Raw genomic sequence first — 15,362 nt, 5'->3', positions numbered from 1 at the left:
CGGGATCTTTTTTTTTTTTTTTTTTTTTGCTGACAATGGAATAAGTACCATGGCTACTGAATTTTCCCCTTTTCTTGCATTAGAGAAGACTAATCCAAGGAACGTTTTGGTTTCAAAGATTTAGAAAATGACCCTTGGGAGTACAGACAAGCCCTGAGACAAACATTCAGACATTAACTTCCCCAAAGTCCCTCCAACTTTAACATACTTGTCCTCATACTGTGCTAGAACTCCCTGGATCTCCTTGTTTCTCTTTCACCAATCTCCAGGAGTCTTAGTTTGACTGTTCTTTCCTGTGGGATGATTAAGCCCTGGACAAATGTGACCATGTACACAGTGGGAGTGTTCCTCCCAATACTCACAGCACCTGGCTGGATTTAGGCATTAGCAGCAGAACATGTGACTAAAGGTGACCTTCAAGTTCTCCAACTAGTAAACTCAGGTTAGATCCTAGGCATCCACTGACCAGAAGGGTCCACGGAACCTCAAGGCAATGACTTAATTTAAACAACTTTAAAAAAAACTTTCCCCACCTTGTTGGGCCTGTGGAATAGAGGTTTCATCTACTACCATAAGTCAGATCAGATCTGTGCCCACCCATGATAATCATTTGGCACCTTAACCTAGCTACATGGAAGATGCCACGTGAATAATGGAAAAAATCAATGGAACTAAAAGACATGGATTCTAGTTCTAGGTTCACCACTTACTAGCTGCATGACCTTGGGCAACTTACCTCTCCTGTCTGAGCCTCAGTTCCCTCATCTGCAAAAGAGAAAAAATGATATTTGCACTACATCCCTATAGGATTTTTGTGAGAACTAACTGAGAATGCCGTATAAAATAATTCCAAAGTACCATATACATATCAGCTGTTACAAACATTAGCAGCATGACTGCAGTGGGAACACAATGGAGCTGAATTCTCTGGTGTCAAACTTTTAGGACATTTCTCAGGGTTCAAAAGATCAGAGGAAAAAAACAGGTTCTTTTTGGAAGCAAGAGGTCACCCAGGGCTATCCTGGAGCTACATAATTAGGATATAGGGAATCTTAGAAAAGAGGGATGAGCTAAGCTAGGTATTCTGGAGAGGTGCCTACTGCCCTAAAGAACAGCCTTGAAAATTAGCACCTGCAAACTCATCAGCCAATACCCATGCTTTCCCTCAAGCCAGTGAGGGCACAGGTAAGAAAGAAAATGATATCAGCTCCTTTCACTACTTATTTGGAAAAAATTGCAACTTGTCCTGAGCAAAGTGGCTGTTTTTTGAAGTTTCATTTTAAAATGTGGAAGCAGCTGCACTCCAGGCTTCAGCTCTTTGGGGAGGGCAACAAGACACCACAATGACAATGTGATAAAGCCAGCTATGCCAAGCAAAGATAGCGGTGGTGTCCTAAACCATGACAATGCTGGCAAAAAAAAAAAAAAAGAAAATCTCAGCAGGAATCCACTATTTGTTAACTGCATTCTCATATCCTCAGTTTGGCAATCTTTTTATGCCCACTGCTTTCACTTAAACAGAAAGACATCCAGGTATAATGAAAAGAGCACTGAACTAGGTGATCTGGGTTTGAATTTAGTATGATAATTATTAGCTATGAGACCAAAGTCATTTTCTGTCTTTGAGCCTTAATTTTCACATCTTTAAAATGGGGTAATAATACGTATGTACACGTACATACGGTGAGAAGAAGAGTGGCCTAGCAGATGCCATGGTGTTCCTGGGAGTTGGGAAGATAGGGACTCAAATCTCACTTCTATCACTTACTAGTTGTGTGACCACAGGCAAGTCAATTAACTAACTCTTTCTGCCTGAGGCAACTCTCTAAGGCTCATCTATAAAGTTATAGATTGTATCGGTAGAGGGAATTCACAAATAAAGGAACTCTCACATCCTCAATGTGTCTGAGCTGTTGTGAGGTTAATGAATTGCAAAACTTAAAAGAGCTTTAGAAAAGAGAGTTGTTATTAAGTGTTAATATTGTTAAAGGGCAAAGTGGATAGAGAGCTGGGCCTGGAATCAGGCAGACCTGAGTTCAAATCTAGCCTCAGATAGTTACTAGTTGTGTGATCCTGGTCATGTCACTTAATTCAGCCTCAATTTCCTCATCTGTAAAATGGGGATAATATTAGCATCTACCTCCCAGAGTTGTCATGAGGATCAAATGAGATGATAATTTTAAAGCACTTAGCACAGTGCCTGGCACATAGTAAAAGTGCTATATTAATGTTAGCAATTCTTATTATTAAATGTTTTTGTTCTTAATTAGTCATTTAAGAACACCAAGCATATAATTCTGTGCAGAGTTTCATGCTAACAGTAAAGATTAACAAAGTACCTTGCCCAAGAGGAACTTATTCTTTAACAGGAAGCACAGAACAGTTAGTTATAGGTGGGCATCAATGTAAGTGTTGATTCTATGTATACCCAGAATGAATTTACTATCTAAAACTGAACTCATTATCTTTCCCCAAAACAAGGGGACAATTATGACACCACTACTTCAATGAAAAATCTGTAATTTCATTTCCACTAACACACATCAAAACTCTTCTACAACTAGCTACATGCTATTTGAGGGTTGCTATGGCAGAAAAATTCATCACCTTGCCCTAATCTGATCATGAATCTCTCTAAACCTAACTAAGCTGGTTCTCAGAAAACAGACATATTGTCCACCTGGACCCATAATTTGAGGCCTTTCTACCTTGGTGAAGGTTGCCAGACCCTGTGGGGGCTGGCGTAGCCTTCAACAGCTCAGGGTCACCTCAGGGCACTGGAAGATCACAGAATCACATATTGAGAGTTGCAAGAGAACCTTCATGAAGGATCCTCCCAGTCATTCATTATCGAAATCTCAGAGTCATCTCTGTTTTTCCCTTTCCATTACCCCTACATCCAAAATAACCAAGTTTTATCAATTCTTCCTCTGCAGGTAATAAGGAAGCTATAGCTTCAAATCAAGCATGGAACACTCTAACAGTCTCCTAAATGGTCTCCCTATGTCCAACTCTCTCTCATGCTACAGCCATTCTCTTTTCTTCCAAAGTAATCTTACTAATGATGAGGTCTGATGACAGTATTGCCCTGTTCAAAACCTTCAGAGACTACCCCCCCCATTACCTACTGAAAAAATTCAGCTGTTAAAAAAAGGAAAGAGAAGTACAGGAGATACAAAAACTAAAATATGTCAATAAAATATTTTAAGGAAATAGTACAAATTCCTTAGTCTAGTATTCACAACCCTCTACAACCAAGTCTATCTTTCAAGAATGTTTTCATATTACTCTCCTTTAGGCATTCCAATCAAAGTGGAATTTTCCAAGCCCCCTGCCCACCCCCACCCTTCCCCACCCTCACTCATCTCCTTGATTTTGATCACATTCAGCATAGATTCTTCTAGTCTTCCCACCTCACTCCCCAGTTATCCTTCCCTTCTTTCAAGGTGCTCCTCTGATGTCAACTTCTCCACAAAGCCTTCTCTGATTCTCTCCTTACTTTCCTACCCTCTACCCCCGCCTTCCCCACCCCCAACTGAAAGTGATATCTCCCTCCTTGAGCCGCGCATGGCATCTTGGGCCTCTTCATTGCACTTGCATTCTAATCCATATTATAGCTACTTGAGTACATGCCTTACCTCCTCTACTACATTGTAAAGTTTCTTCAGAGTAAGAATTGTGTCTTATCTTTGTATCCTCAGCACCTTATAAATGTACACAGATGCTCCATTTCTTGCATTAAAATCTAGGACAAACTTCCCCTATCTCCCCTGGTCATTAGATGCTTAATAAATGTTCTGAAATTTGCTGAACCTATCTAATATACTAGTAGAGAAGACCATTTAGCAAATTAATTAATTGGGTTTCTGTATATTCTCCTGCTCCTAAAGTAAATTAGTAAGTAAGCCATTCTGCTTTGATTACAGAGAAGCAGTGGGTATTGGGAAATTTTATGAAGAGTAAGCAGGTTCATATTTTCATGTCTACCTCTAATCAAAACACAAGGCCATATATAAATGCTAAATAGTTTAGCAGTTGAAGCATGAAGGGGCAAGGAAAGAAGAAGAGTAGGAAAAAAGGGAGAGGGCAAACTAGAAACAGCCTGGCCTATTTTTTGGAGACTCATATGGCTCTGGTCTCATTCTGGGATAGGATCTATTTCAAACTAAATTAGGCCAGTCTCCAAAGCTCTTCCTTAAGATGATGACACTTCAAGACGGACTGTTTACGGGGCAAGTAGCTCTTGCCATTGAAACTGCTGTCATCAATTCTAAAATCATCTACCTTATCCAGCTGCTTTTTTTCTCTCCTCCCTCCCACACCCAACAGAGAGGTTATAGAAAGAGCCCTCGTGTTGATACCAGAGGACATGGGTTTGAATCTTGGCTCCGCTACTTCCTGTTTCACTTTGGGCAAGTCATTGCACTTCTCTGGCCATCATTATCTTCCTCTGTAAAATGAAGAGGTTTAACTAGATGACCTCTAAGGACACCTCCAAGTCTAAACTTTTATCATCTTTTCTTTTCTTTTCTTTTCTTTTTTAGGCACTGTCACTGTGCATCTCCTGAAAGACAGTCGGGGTCATCTCAGTCTGGTTGCCAGTCCACTGACAGACAACCGTGGGCCCGAGTCATCAGTGATGCTGTGGCAGAAGCTGAAGAAGAACAGCTGTGGCCATGGCAATGACTGCTCTCTCGTTCAGTGGAAGCACACTCAGCTGACAAAGTCTATTAAGGAGAGGTGAGCAGCATCTAAAAGCCAAAACACAAGGAACAGAGGGATTTCAAAACAGACACCAATTCACCTTCTACCTAAACAGACTGTGCATTACATCCCAAAAGAGCTCAAGGATGAAGTCCAGGCTGAAGCTGTATGGTGCCAATGGAAAGAACTTGGGTTTTAATCCTGGCTCTGATACTTACTAGCTATGTTACCACAGGAAGTCACTTAACCTAAGTCTCAATTTCCTAATCTATAAAATGAGGATAAAAATATTTGCCCTACTTACTTTCCAGGGTCATTGTGAGGAAAGCACTCCATGCACCTTAAAATACTATATAAATGGAGTTAGATCTAGAAAAACTGATGCGGCAACCAACAAAAGAAACAATAATATCTCTTTCTCTAATTTTCCAAACTCCACTAGTAAATGAAGGCATTTTACATGACATCTCTAGAAAAGAAGATAAAAATTAATTTCTTCAGTACTTAATAAATATTGCAATATGGTGTTTGATACCTGCCCCCAAAAGAGCCAACAACAACAAGAGTAACAATAACAACAACTATAATAACAAGAACCGCAGGAGCGCTTCTAAAAGTACTTTCCTCACCCACCTCCACGAGGTGGGAAATGCAAGTAGGATTTTTTTTTTCATTTAGTAAACAGAAAGAGAAAAGTGAAGTGAAGTTATACCTGTAACGTTTTATTTTCTAATACAGTTATGGTGGGAAGAGAAGTGAATATGGTGTTCATTGGGTTAATTTGCTATTTTTAATGTAAGAATATGAGAGGTTTCAAGAGTCTCACGTCCTTGGATTGTCAGACACTTGGAATATGTCAGCTGACCTTTCTCAGATGAAGAGGATCCCTGGGGTTTTTAAAACTTATTTGGAACAAAACTGACCTAATTCAATGTAAATACTACCCTTCCTGAAGTAATCCTGGTATGTAATTAAGCCTGTTGTCTATATGAGCCTAGAACAGTCTCCATTTTACAGACAGGGTAACCAAGGCAAAAGAGAGTAGGCAGAAGTCACAGAACTGCAAAGAGGTCCCATGACTACCCAGCTCCCATCCACTAATCAAGACAGAAGGCCTCCTCTGATCCAAGTCTATACTAGGAAAATAATACTATTATTACTCTAGATCACATGGAAGTAAATTTAAATAATTCCAAAATTCTGCATTGGGTTAACTTTCTTTTGAATTATTCTAATAATCATAAATAACTTCATTCCATGTGTTGCCATAGCCAAAGAATTCATTATCTAATGACCGGCTTAGTGGTGATGAGCCTCTCAGTATTTAGCTAGCCTTGTCCTTGAAAAAAGAGTATCTGTGGGTCAGGCTAGGGGCTCCACTGGTATTCTCATGATGTCCAGAGAAATCAAGGAAGATCCCCAGCAAAAGAGGTAGGGCCACTGTGGCAAACATATGGAAAGACATGAATAAGAGTAGCATAGGATGGTCAGGCATGCATGAGTTTTAATCTATATCACACAGTGATGAGATCATAGATTCATTTGAGTATCTGAGTAAACATGCTTTAGAAAAATACAATAAGGTAATATTTAGTTATTAATTATGTTTTTAGCAAGAATTTTATTAAATTAACTTTAGTCAACAAAACCAATTAAACTTAGATTTACAACCACACTAAAAAAATAAAAAAAGACCTCTACCACACAGATACTTATAACAAGAGACAGTAGGTGACACAATGTCACCTGTGCTGGGCCTGGAATCAGGAAGATCTGAGTTCAAATCTAGACTTGGATACACGCTAGCTGTGTGACCCTGGAAAATCACTTAATCTCTTTCTGGCCCAGTTTCTTCACCTGTAAAATGGGGGAAAATAACAGGACCTACCTCCCAAAGTTGTTGTAAGAACCAAAATAGATAATATTTATTTGTAAAGCACCTAACACAATGCCTGGCACACAGTAAGTGCTTAATAAAAGCCTAAAAATACAATTCTATTTAGTTAATTAATTAATTCAATAAACATTTATTAAATAACTATCACGTATTTCAAGGCCTTCCCCTGAAGTCTTATGCGAGCCAATGCTTCACTGAGGTCTGAAAGTAGTAGCCCTAGGTTCTCAAAGTTTATGCCAAAAGCGCGAAAGCTCTGCCAGATCTTAACCAGGCTAACAAGCCTTCCAGTACTAGTAAGCCTGGAAGACCCCAAGTTTTCCATTTGAGTACCAGATCTGTTAAGTTCAGAGAGGCACATAGCCATAGTGTTGGCCATCATCAGGTGATAAATTTTTTCTGCCAACATAACTCATGAAATTAACTACTGAGGTGTGGATGGATTTCAATCTTCATAAATCCTTGAAGTACTGAAGCAACAAGACACTGTTCAACACTAGGAGAAATACAAATGTTAAATAAGGCATAGTCCCTATACTCAAAGCTTATAGTCTAGTAGGGAATATAACACACTTAATACAAATGAGAATATCATACATGCATAAGACTAGTACAAATAGGGAAAGGAAAACTTTCAGCAAGAACAGGAAAGCCATTCTAGACCTAGAGGAGGGTATGGGAAAAAGCAAATTATGCCACTGGAATGACGCTGTTTTCCTTCTTGCCACCCAACTGCTTTCGGCTTCCCACTTCCATGCCTTTCCTTATACGGTTCCCTATGCCTTAGAAAGCCCTCTCTCCCCCTCTTCAATTAGCAGATCCCTAATCATTTTTTAAAATCCAACTTAAGCTTCTCTGATATCCTCTGGCCTGTAGTAATTCTCTGTTGGTCCTCACATAGCACTTTGTTTTGAAATCTACTTATCATGTAATAATATATGTTAGCATTACCCGTACAAGCATCACACATACCTTGTCCCCACTAGACAGCAAGCTCCATAAGGATGAGGACAGTGGCCCAGCTCTGCCAGCCTCTACTTGTGTGACCTTGAGTGAATCACTAAATATCTCTAAGGTTCAGTTTCCTCACCCATAAAATTAAGGTGCTGGGCTAAGATCTCTTCTGTCTCCAACAATATATAAGTCTGATCAATCTTTCCTCTCTTTCTTTAATGATGCACATTGATATAAACACAAAGGGCCTTTAATAAATATTTGCAGAGTCCATGTTGCATACTTACTGCATAAAGGCTAATAGTTTAGCTAGAGAGAGTAAGATCCAAGATCTACAGCTACATCCAGGAACCTCGGAAACCATCTAGTTCAACTCCCTCTTGTTACAAGTGAGGAAACTGAGGCCCAGGGTGGGGAATGACTTGCCTAAGGTCACACAGGTAGTAAGTATCAGAAGTGGAATTTGAACCCAAAACCAGGCCTCAGAGGCTTTGTTTTGGGCAATACAATAATTACAGAGCTGGAAAAGAGCCAGGAAAAAAAAAGAGTCAAACTTTGTCCAGGTGCCTAGCAAATAAACACAAGTAATTCGTCTTTTTCTGAAGCTAGCAGCCCATCACATTTCTTCCCATGTGCTTAATTCACCCAAGCTGTCCTGGCAAAACGCTCCTGAGGACCGAATTCCACGTGTCCTCCTTTATGGAAGACACAAATGGCAACCAGGCCGAGAAGAAGAACTGCAACCCATGGAGACTGCACTGCCATAAGGAACACCTAACCCGGATGTACTCTGAGTACCAAGAGAACAAAATGCATCGTATCCTTGCTTGGATTTCCTCACAGGACCCCCAAAGTCAGTGGGAAAAGCTAGTGTAGAGCAAAACTATCTGGGAACCACTGGCTTAAAGCAGGCACAAAGTCCAGGGGACGCTACTGTGTCAAACACATCCAGAAGTGTTAGGGACAATGCCTTTGTATTGAAAGGCTTAATGCTTGGAGACTTCTATTGACTGGTTAGACCTAGCTAAAACTTTTTTTTTTCCTAGCTGGGTTTCTCTATGCACGGGTAAATAGCATGTTGGCTGCCATAAAGATTAAACTTCTCCAGTTGCCAGAGAAAACCAGCATCGTGGCATTGTGGATAGAGTACTTACTAGCCTTGGTGTTAGGAAGCCTTGGCTGGAATGGAGCCCCTGACACTCCCTGGCTGTGGAATCCTTGACAAAGGCACCTCAGTTTTCTCATTTATAAGGCAGATATAATAGTTCTTGTAATATCTACTTCATAGGGCTGTTGTAAGGCTCAAATGCATAATGGAGATAAAGTGTTTTGTGAAATTTAAAGCACTATGGAAATGTCAGCTATTATTATAAGGCAGATTATAAATAGAAATGGCAGCACAGACTTCTACCCAAGCATGGGCAGCTTCTACTCTCAATTGCAGGGTTCCATTGCAAAGAAGGACATCCGATATAAACATTATAGACAGTGGTGGTCAAGAATGGAAAGGAGGGAGGGGAAAGGGGTGCACAGGGACATAGTTCTGGGACCTCCAGGCCCCAGTCATTCAGTGATTCATGTTTACAGAGCTTCTGACATACACAGAGAGCTCCACCTGGGGCCTACATGCAAATTATCTCACAGAAGTACTGCCATACACATTAGCAGAAATTCATGAGCCTGAGACCTAAAAAAAAAAAAATTAGCCAAAACAAAAGAGAAATTAGGGTGTGTGGAGGTTAAAATTTGAACTAAAACTAAAACTATTACTCCCAGAATGACCAATATCTGCATTCCTGCTGTAACGCTTGCAAGAACGAACTGGGCTGGTGGAAATTTTTGCTGACTGCTATTTGCAAAAACTGCAGAAATACAGTCAGTATTCTGGGAGAAAATCATTTTTCATGTTGGGAATGATTTGCTTCCCTCCCTGGTTGCTGACGTCACTGGAGATCATGTCAGTATGAGTCATGCTGTGTGGGGCGGGGCTTAGGGGACCAGCAAAGTCTCACCATAGTTCCCCTTCTATCCCTCCACATTCTCCACAAAGCCCTCATTAAACTGTTGAGAATGTAAGACTGAGTTAGCGTATTTCTCAGAGGCAGCAATGGGGAAGGAAGGCTGAATTCATGCAACAAGACAGTAAGTAGCACATAAGACTAGGTAGTCCAGGATGCCCTAGTAGGGGAATTTGGGTTTAAAAAGCCCCCTTAGTCACTGCTATATTACTGCAAACTGGTGGTTTGTTACAGTCACATTTGCACCTCTACTCCCTAAGAAACGTTTTCAGGAAAATTACTCCAGTGAAATCAATATTCCTTCAACCCATCTCTGAAGTTTATATCAACCCACTTCCCTAAAAAGATATTGGTCCATTCATTTACTCGTGATTTTATCCCCATGATTTTAGGCTATAAAATGTAAATTGTGCACAGCCAGCCAGGGATCTCATGCCTGCATCTAAATTTAAATCTCAGAGAGAAGGAACTACCCTTAAAATTTCCCCTAAATAAATGGGCTTGTTAAGAAGTCACTGTCTTGAATTGTTAATAACACTGGTATGTTAATAACACTGCTAATGTCTTGAATGGTTAATAACACTGGTATGCTTGTCAGTAATGAAAAACTGGAGTAAAATAAACATAATCAAACATGAAATTTAATTCCTAGAATTTTCCCACCTATCTCCTATGAGGGCAATATCTCTTCAATCCATGGTGTTTTCCTTAACTTAGTATGACTAGGGTTTTTGCTACTTGAAAATGTGGTGTCAAAGTACAAGTATCCTTGCATTCTTGACCTGAAGATGGGCACCAGGCAACATGGAGATGATGCCTCTGAGGAGAAGAAAGCCCGCCACATAAAGAAGTGTGAACAAAGCACCTCTGCTTCCCTTGGGGTTCGCATCTGTGGCATGCAGGTAGGATGTATAAACAGTTTAACAGTACACATGTCCCATATTTGCCCTTCACATGCAACAATATTGAGTAACCCACCTAGAAACTTCTCCAGACATCTGACCAGCCCGCCCTTTAAAGGGGAGCACTGACAGTGAACAATTAAATGTAAACCTCATTGTACTCTGGCTGTGTATTTCTTCAGCTTACCTGTCACTATCACAGTATTCAAAAAGTACCACTTTAGAACTTGATCTTACAGTCTTGGGGCGGCTGAAACTTTAAACAATGTCTATGTGACTTTTGTCTACAGAATGATTCAGACTTTTAACATTAGCAGGTTCCAAGATTTTGGGGAAGGGCTGAAAGAAAATAATTTCACTGTGAGACCCTGTGACTTCCCGATTTCCAATCCTTTGTAATGATAGAATTGAATCCTTCAATTCCCTGATATTGAGAGTGTAATGTCTGTGTTCCCATTAGTAATTTACCCTTCTTAATCTACCATTTTTTCTTACTGATGCCATTGGTTTTGATTAAGAATGTTTAAAGACTAAGTTAAGGCAAAAGGATGTTTAATTTCATTTTCCTGATACAACAGTTCATTTTTATTGCTCTGCTACAGCTTACACAAGAAGCTGCAGAAAAATAAGAGGAAATTAAGCTTTTCGTGCTCATTCATTCTTATGGTCTGTCTAGTCAGAGCAAAACTAGATGACAATTTGGCAGTAAACATTACAGCTTTCCTTAATTGAAACTGCCACCCTGTAAAGTGAGGCATTAAGTCTATAAATTCGCTTCACATACATCCCTTAGAAAATGTGGAATACCACCCTCATATGAGTGAAGCATGATGATTTGTAGCATCAACTGCATCTTTCTCTGGACCTCAACTTTCTTAAACTGATCTGATTTATTTAGTAAACAACACCAGCTATACATAAGCTAATTTGGCACATGGGCCACTGAAAATAAAGTAGGGAGGTCATCAGCTCTTTCTTGGAGGTTTCTTTGCAAATGCAATCACAGACTTTTAGAACTGTTGTGACCTAAGACATCACCTAGTTCAACCCCTCTGTTTTACAGAGAAGAAAAATCACTGACTTGTGACTTCTCCATGGTTCACCCAGATGAGGGCAGAACTGGGGTTGTAACCCAGGGTCCCTGAAACTCAACCCGGAACTCTTTCAGTCATGTCTGACTCTTTGTGACCCCATTTGGGGTTTTCTTGGCAAAGATAGTTCTCCAGCTCATTTGACAGATGAGTAAATTAAGGCAAACAGGCTTAAGTGACTTGCCCAACGTCACACTGCTAGTATGTATCTGAAGCCAGATTTGAACTCAGGAAGATGAGTCTTCCTAACTCCAAGTTGGGCATTTTATCCTTTACACCTCCTTGCTGTCCCCACTGACTAACAAAATATTAAGAGTACTACAAGTTTAGAACCCAGAATTGCTCCTGTAGAGTGAGAACTTCACTCTAAGATATCACAGGCATGGAGCAGGTGTCAACAATTCTTCATATCACACTGGACCCGATAGCAGCATGCTAAACATTCCCATCTGCTATGCCTGTCTCTAGGCATGGTTTAGCCACTGCTATCCACAACTACAAGGGTGAAGGGGAGAAAGGTGGGAGGGGACCCTGTTACTACTGCTGTGCTCCATTCATGACCACCAAAATCTCTCTCCTGTCTGCTTCCTTCTAGTGACTAAGTCACTATGGGAGTACAGTTAGTGCCAAGGAATTGGAAGCATCAATACTGCAAAGCCACCCTACTCCATCCACCTTGCTCATATTTCTGTAAACCTCATTGAAAAAAAGTTCCTCTAACCTGCTTTCCAGAGTGTTGGGTGCAATTTTCAAATTTTTATTAGATCTATCTAGATAAGATTTACTAAAATTTTAATTGAAGAGGGACAGAATCAGGGCTTAAATCATCATTTGGAAGATGACACTGGAATTCTACGAGATACAAGATATAAGATATATTCACTTGTACACTGTTATAGCAGTGAAATATCTTCAGCTTAGGGTTACTTAATAAGAAAGCCTAACTTTTCTTCCCATCCCCATTCTAATCCCTCTCTAATCCATCCTTTACACAAAGGTGTGGCCACATTAGCCCTCTTCTTAAAAAGCCAGTTTCAGGGGCTTCCCATTGGCTTCTGATCTTTCTGATTGGCTCCTAGATCCCTATCAAGACCTTCCCAGCCTTATCTGACACTATGCCCCTTCACACACTCCATGTTCAGACCAAACTACACTCTTGGCTACTCATGGTTCTTCTTCTGCCCTTGAGTCCCCTCTGTCCTCAAGACCTCAATCACCAAAAGAAGCAACATGGCACAGTGGAAAGGATGCTAATTATTTGGGTGACAACAGGACAGTCAGTCAACCTCACTGAACCTCAATTTCTACATCAATAAATGGGAATAGTGATGTCCATACTACTTCACATGGATGAGAAGAAAGTGCTTTGTAAGCTTTGAAGCACTATAGACATGTGAACTATTATTGTTATTGTTATTATTGTAATAGATTCACTATATGGAATCAGAATTCTAGCTGTGCTATTGATTCACTACCGGGATGAGCCTGGGTAAACCACTTAGCTTCATTTCCTCACCTGTAAAATTTCCGTAAAGTGGGAATAGGTGATCTCCAAGGTCCCTTCTGGGATTAAGAACTACGATCTTATGAATGGATTGCTTCCTACAGATAGCCAACTTCAACAAACACTGATGTAGCAGTTCAGGGGTATAAAGCTGGGGACACAAAGACTAAAACAAAACAGTCCCAGCCATTGGGGGGAATGTGGCAGTGAGTATAACATGCCCATGGTCACCAGAATACTAGATAGAAAAGGATGGGGCAAAGAAGAGATCCAAAGTATTCCAGATAAACATGAAGAAGGGAGAGAACATTCAAAATCAGAAGCAATCAGGGAAGGCTTTACAGAGGAGTTGACAACTACGCTGAGACTCAGAGGAGGAAAGGAATTCTAAAACATAGTGGCGAAGAGGGCTTATGTTCTAGAAAAGGGTGGGAAGGGCAAGTAGAGAGAAAGGGGGAAAGGGAAGGGAAAAAGATGGGCATGAGGGAGTGGAGGATAAGAAAGAAGATGTGGATGTTCCTGGTCTCTGGGACTTTCCCAAGAGCCCTTGCCATCTCTCTCCAACTTAAAGGCCCTTTTCCTGAGAGCCCCTCTTAGAGCCACTAAGCCAGGGAAGACCACTGTCTTCACATCTCCATCTACTGAAGTTCTACCTTCCTTCTTTCCTCCCCTCCTCCCTTCCTTCTCCTTACCTTCCTTCCTTTAAGTCAATTGCATCTTTCTCTGTGAAGTTTTCCTGACTCTCCAGCTGAAAATAATCTCTCCTTCCTCAAATCTCTCCCTGCATTTTGTCTGAACCTTTCCTCTGCACTTAATACATTCTCCCTTGCAACTCAATAATTTGTGAACAGGCCTTTCTTCCCCTACTATAATGTAAACTGCTTAAGAGCAGTGTCTATGGTGCATCTATCTTTGTATACCCCATGCCTAGCACACAGTAGGCACTTCATAGATTTGCTGCTAATGACATGAAATTAAAGTCCCAAACAGAAAGTATTTTAAAACCTGGGAGCCACGTTTGCACTTAATGGTGGTTATTAGAAACATCAACCATTTCTAAGCTGTGTTTCCTGGAAGCTTGACTATGCTTTATATAAGTTCATAATGCTGCAACAGAATAAGAAACCATTTTCGGGAAAGTTTTCACTCACATTTTATTTTTGTTCTCCTTTTTAAACCCAAGGTTTATCAAGCTGATTCAAACCACTTTCTCTGCAAAGATAAATATTATGGAAGGAAACTTTCAACTGACGGGTTCAGGCAAACCCTCTATCAGTTTCTGCACAATGGCTTACACCTTCGAACAGACCTCCTGGAACCCATTCTCTTCCAACTCAAGGCTCTCCTCTCAGTCATTAAGAACCAGAGTTCCTATCGGTTCTACTCCAGTTCTCTCCTCATCATCTACGATGGACAAATGCCCCCAGAAAGAACCACAGGCAGTCATCTTCAAGGATGCGTGCAGAAGACAAACTGCTCCTCCCCAGAAGGGCTCTCCAAAGTTGATATCCGTATGATAGACTTCGCACATACAACTTACAAGGGCTCCCGGTACAACCACCCCATCTATGATGGACCAGATCACGGCTATATTTTTGGCCTAGAAAATCTCATCCAGATCCTTCAAGATATCTCAGAGGTTGAATGACACTTGATGAGACTGCAAGGACTTTGCTGAGGTACAGTTCTCAAAAGGGACCTACTATTAGCAAGGGTAGACTATGCACCCCCACAGCTTTCTAACTATCATGTCTGCTTATAAGAGCTGTTTGGAAGAAGAGCCCAGGAAGCTTCCTATACAAGGCAGGAGACTTTTATGGGAAATAACGCTAAAGAAGCCAGCTGCATGGAAAACCCACATTTAATTAATTCCACATACTCTTGAATCACAACATAAGGCTATTAGTACCAAAGTAGAATTCAACTGAGCAGCTAGGTGGCACAGTGGATAGAGTGCTGGGCCTGGAGTCAGGAAGACTCATCTTCCTGAGTTCCAATCTGGCCTCAGAAACGTACTGGCTGTGTGACCCTGGGCAAGTCACTTAAACCCGTTTGCCTCAGTTTCCTCATCTGTAAAATGAGCTGGAGAAGGAAATGGCAAACCACTCCAGTATCTTTGCCAAGAAAACCCCAAATGGGGTCACCAAGAGTTGGACATGACTGAAAACTACTGAACAAAAAGAATTCAATATAAGATGGGTGCATTTTGGATGCCATTCAAGAGTATTTAGTTATTGAAGTAACAAAATAACCTCATCAATGGGTAATTTTACCTATTAATTGGTTCCATAGTAT

General features: G+C 40.7%; 1 protein-coding gene across 1 annotated transcript in view; it reads left to right on the top strand.

The window, feature by feature from the left end:
* IP6K3 (inositol hexakisphosphate kinase 3) overlaps window positions 1–15,052 on the top strand; it is a 35,416-nt gene extending 20,364 nt beyond the window's left edge. The window contains exons 3-6 of the mRNA XM_027876549.1: window positions 4,545–4,740; window positions 8,203–8,369; window positions 10,297–10,472; window positions 14,251–15,052. Of these exons, the coding sequence (XP_027732350.1) occupies window positions 4,545–4,740; window positions 8,203–8,369; window positions 10,297–10,472; window positions 14,251–14,715 (1,004 nt within the window). The 3' untranslated portion in view covers window positions 14,716–15,052. The remainder of the gene's footprint in view (window positions 1–4,544; window positions 4,741–8,202; window positions 8,370–10,296; window positions 10,473–14,250) is intronic.
* Window positions 15,053–15,362: the final 310 nt, after the last annotated feature.

Source organism: Vombatus ursinus, unplaced genomic scaffold, assembly GCF_900497805.2.
Source record: "Vombatus ursinus unplaced genomic scaffold, bare-nosed wombat genome assembly UNPS02014811.1, whole genome shotgun sequence".
Taxonomy (NCBI): Eukaryota; Metazoa; Chordata; class Mammalia; order Diprotodontia; family Vombatidae; genus Vombatus; species Vombatus ursinus.
The sequence above is the reverse complement of the archived record's forward strand: the minus strand, read 5'-3'. Positions and strand labels throughout refer to the sequence as shown.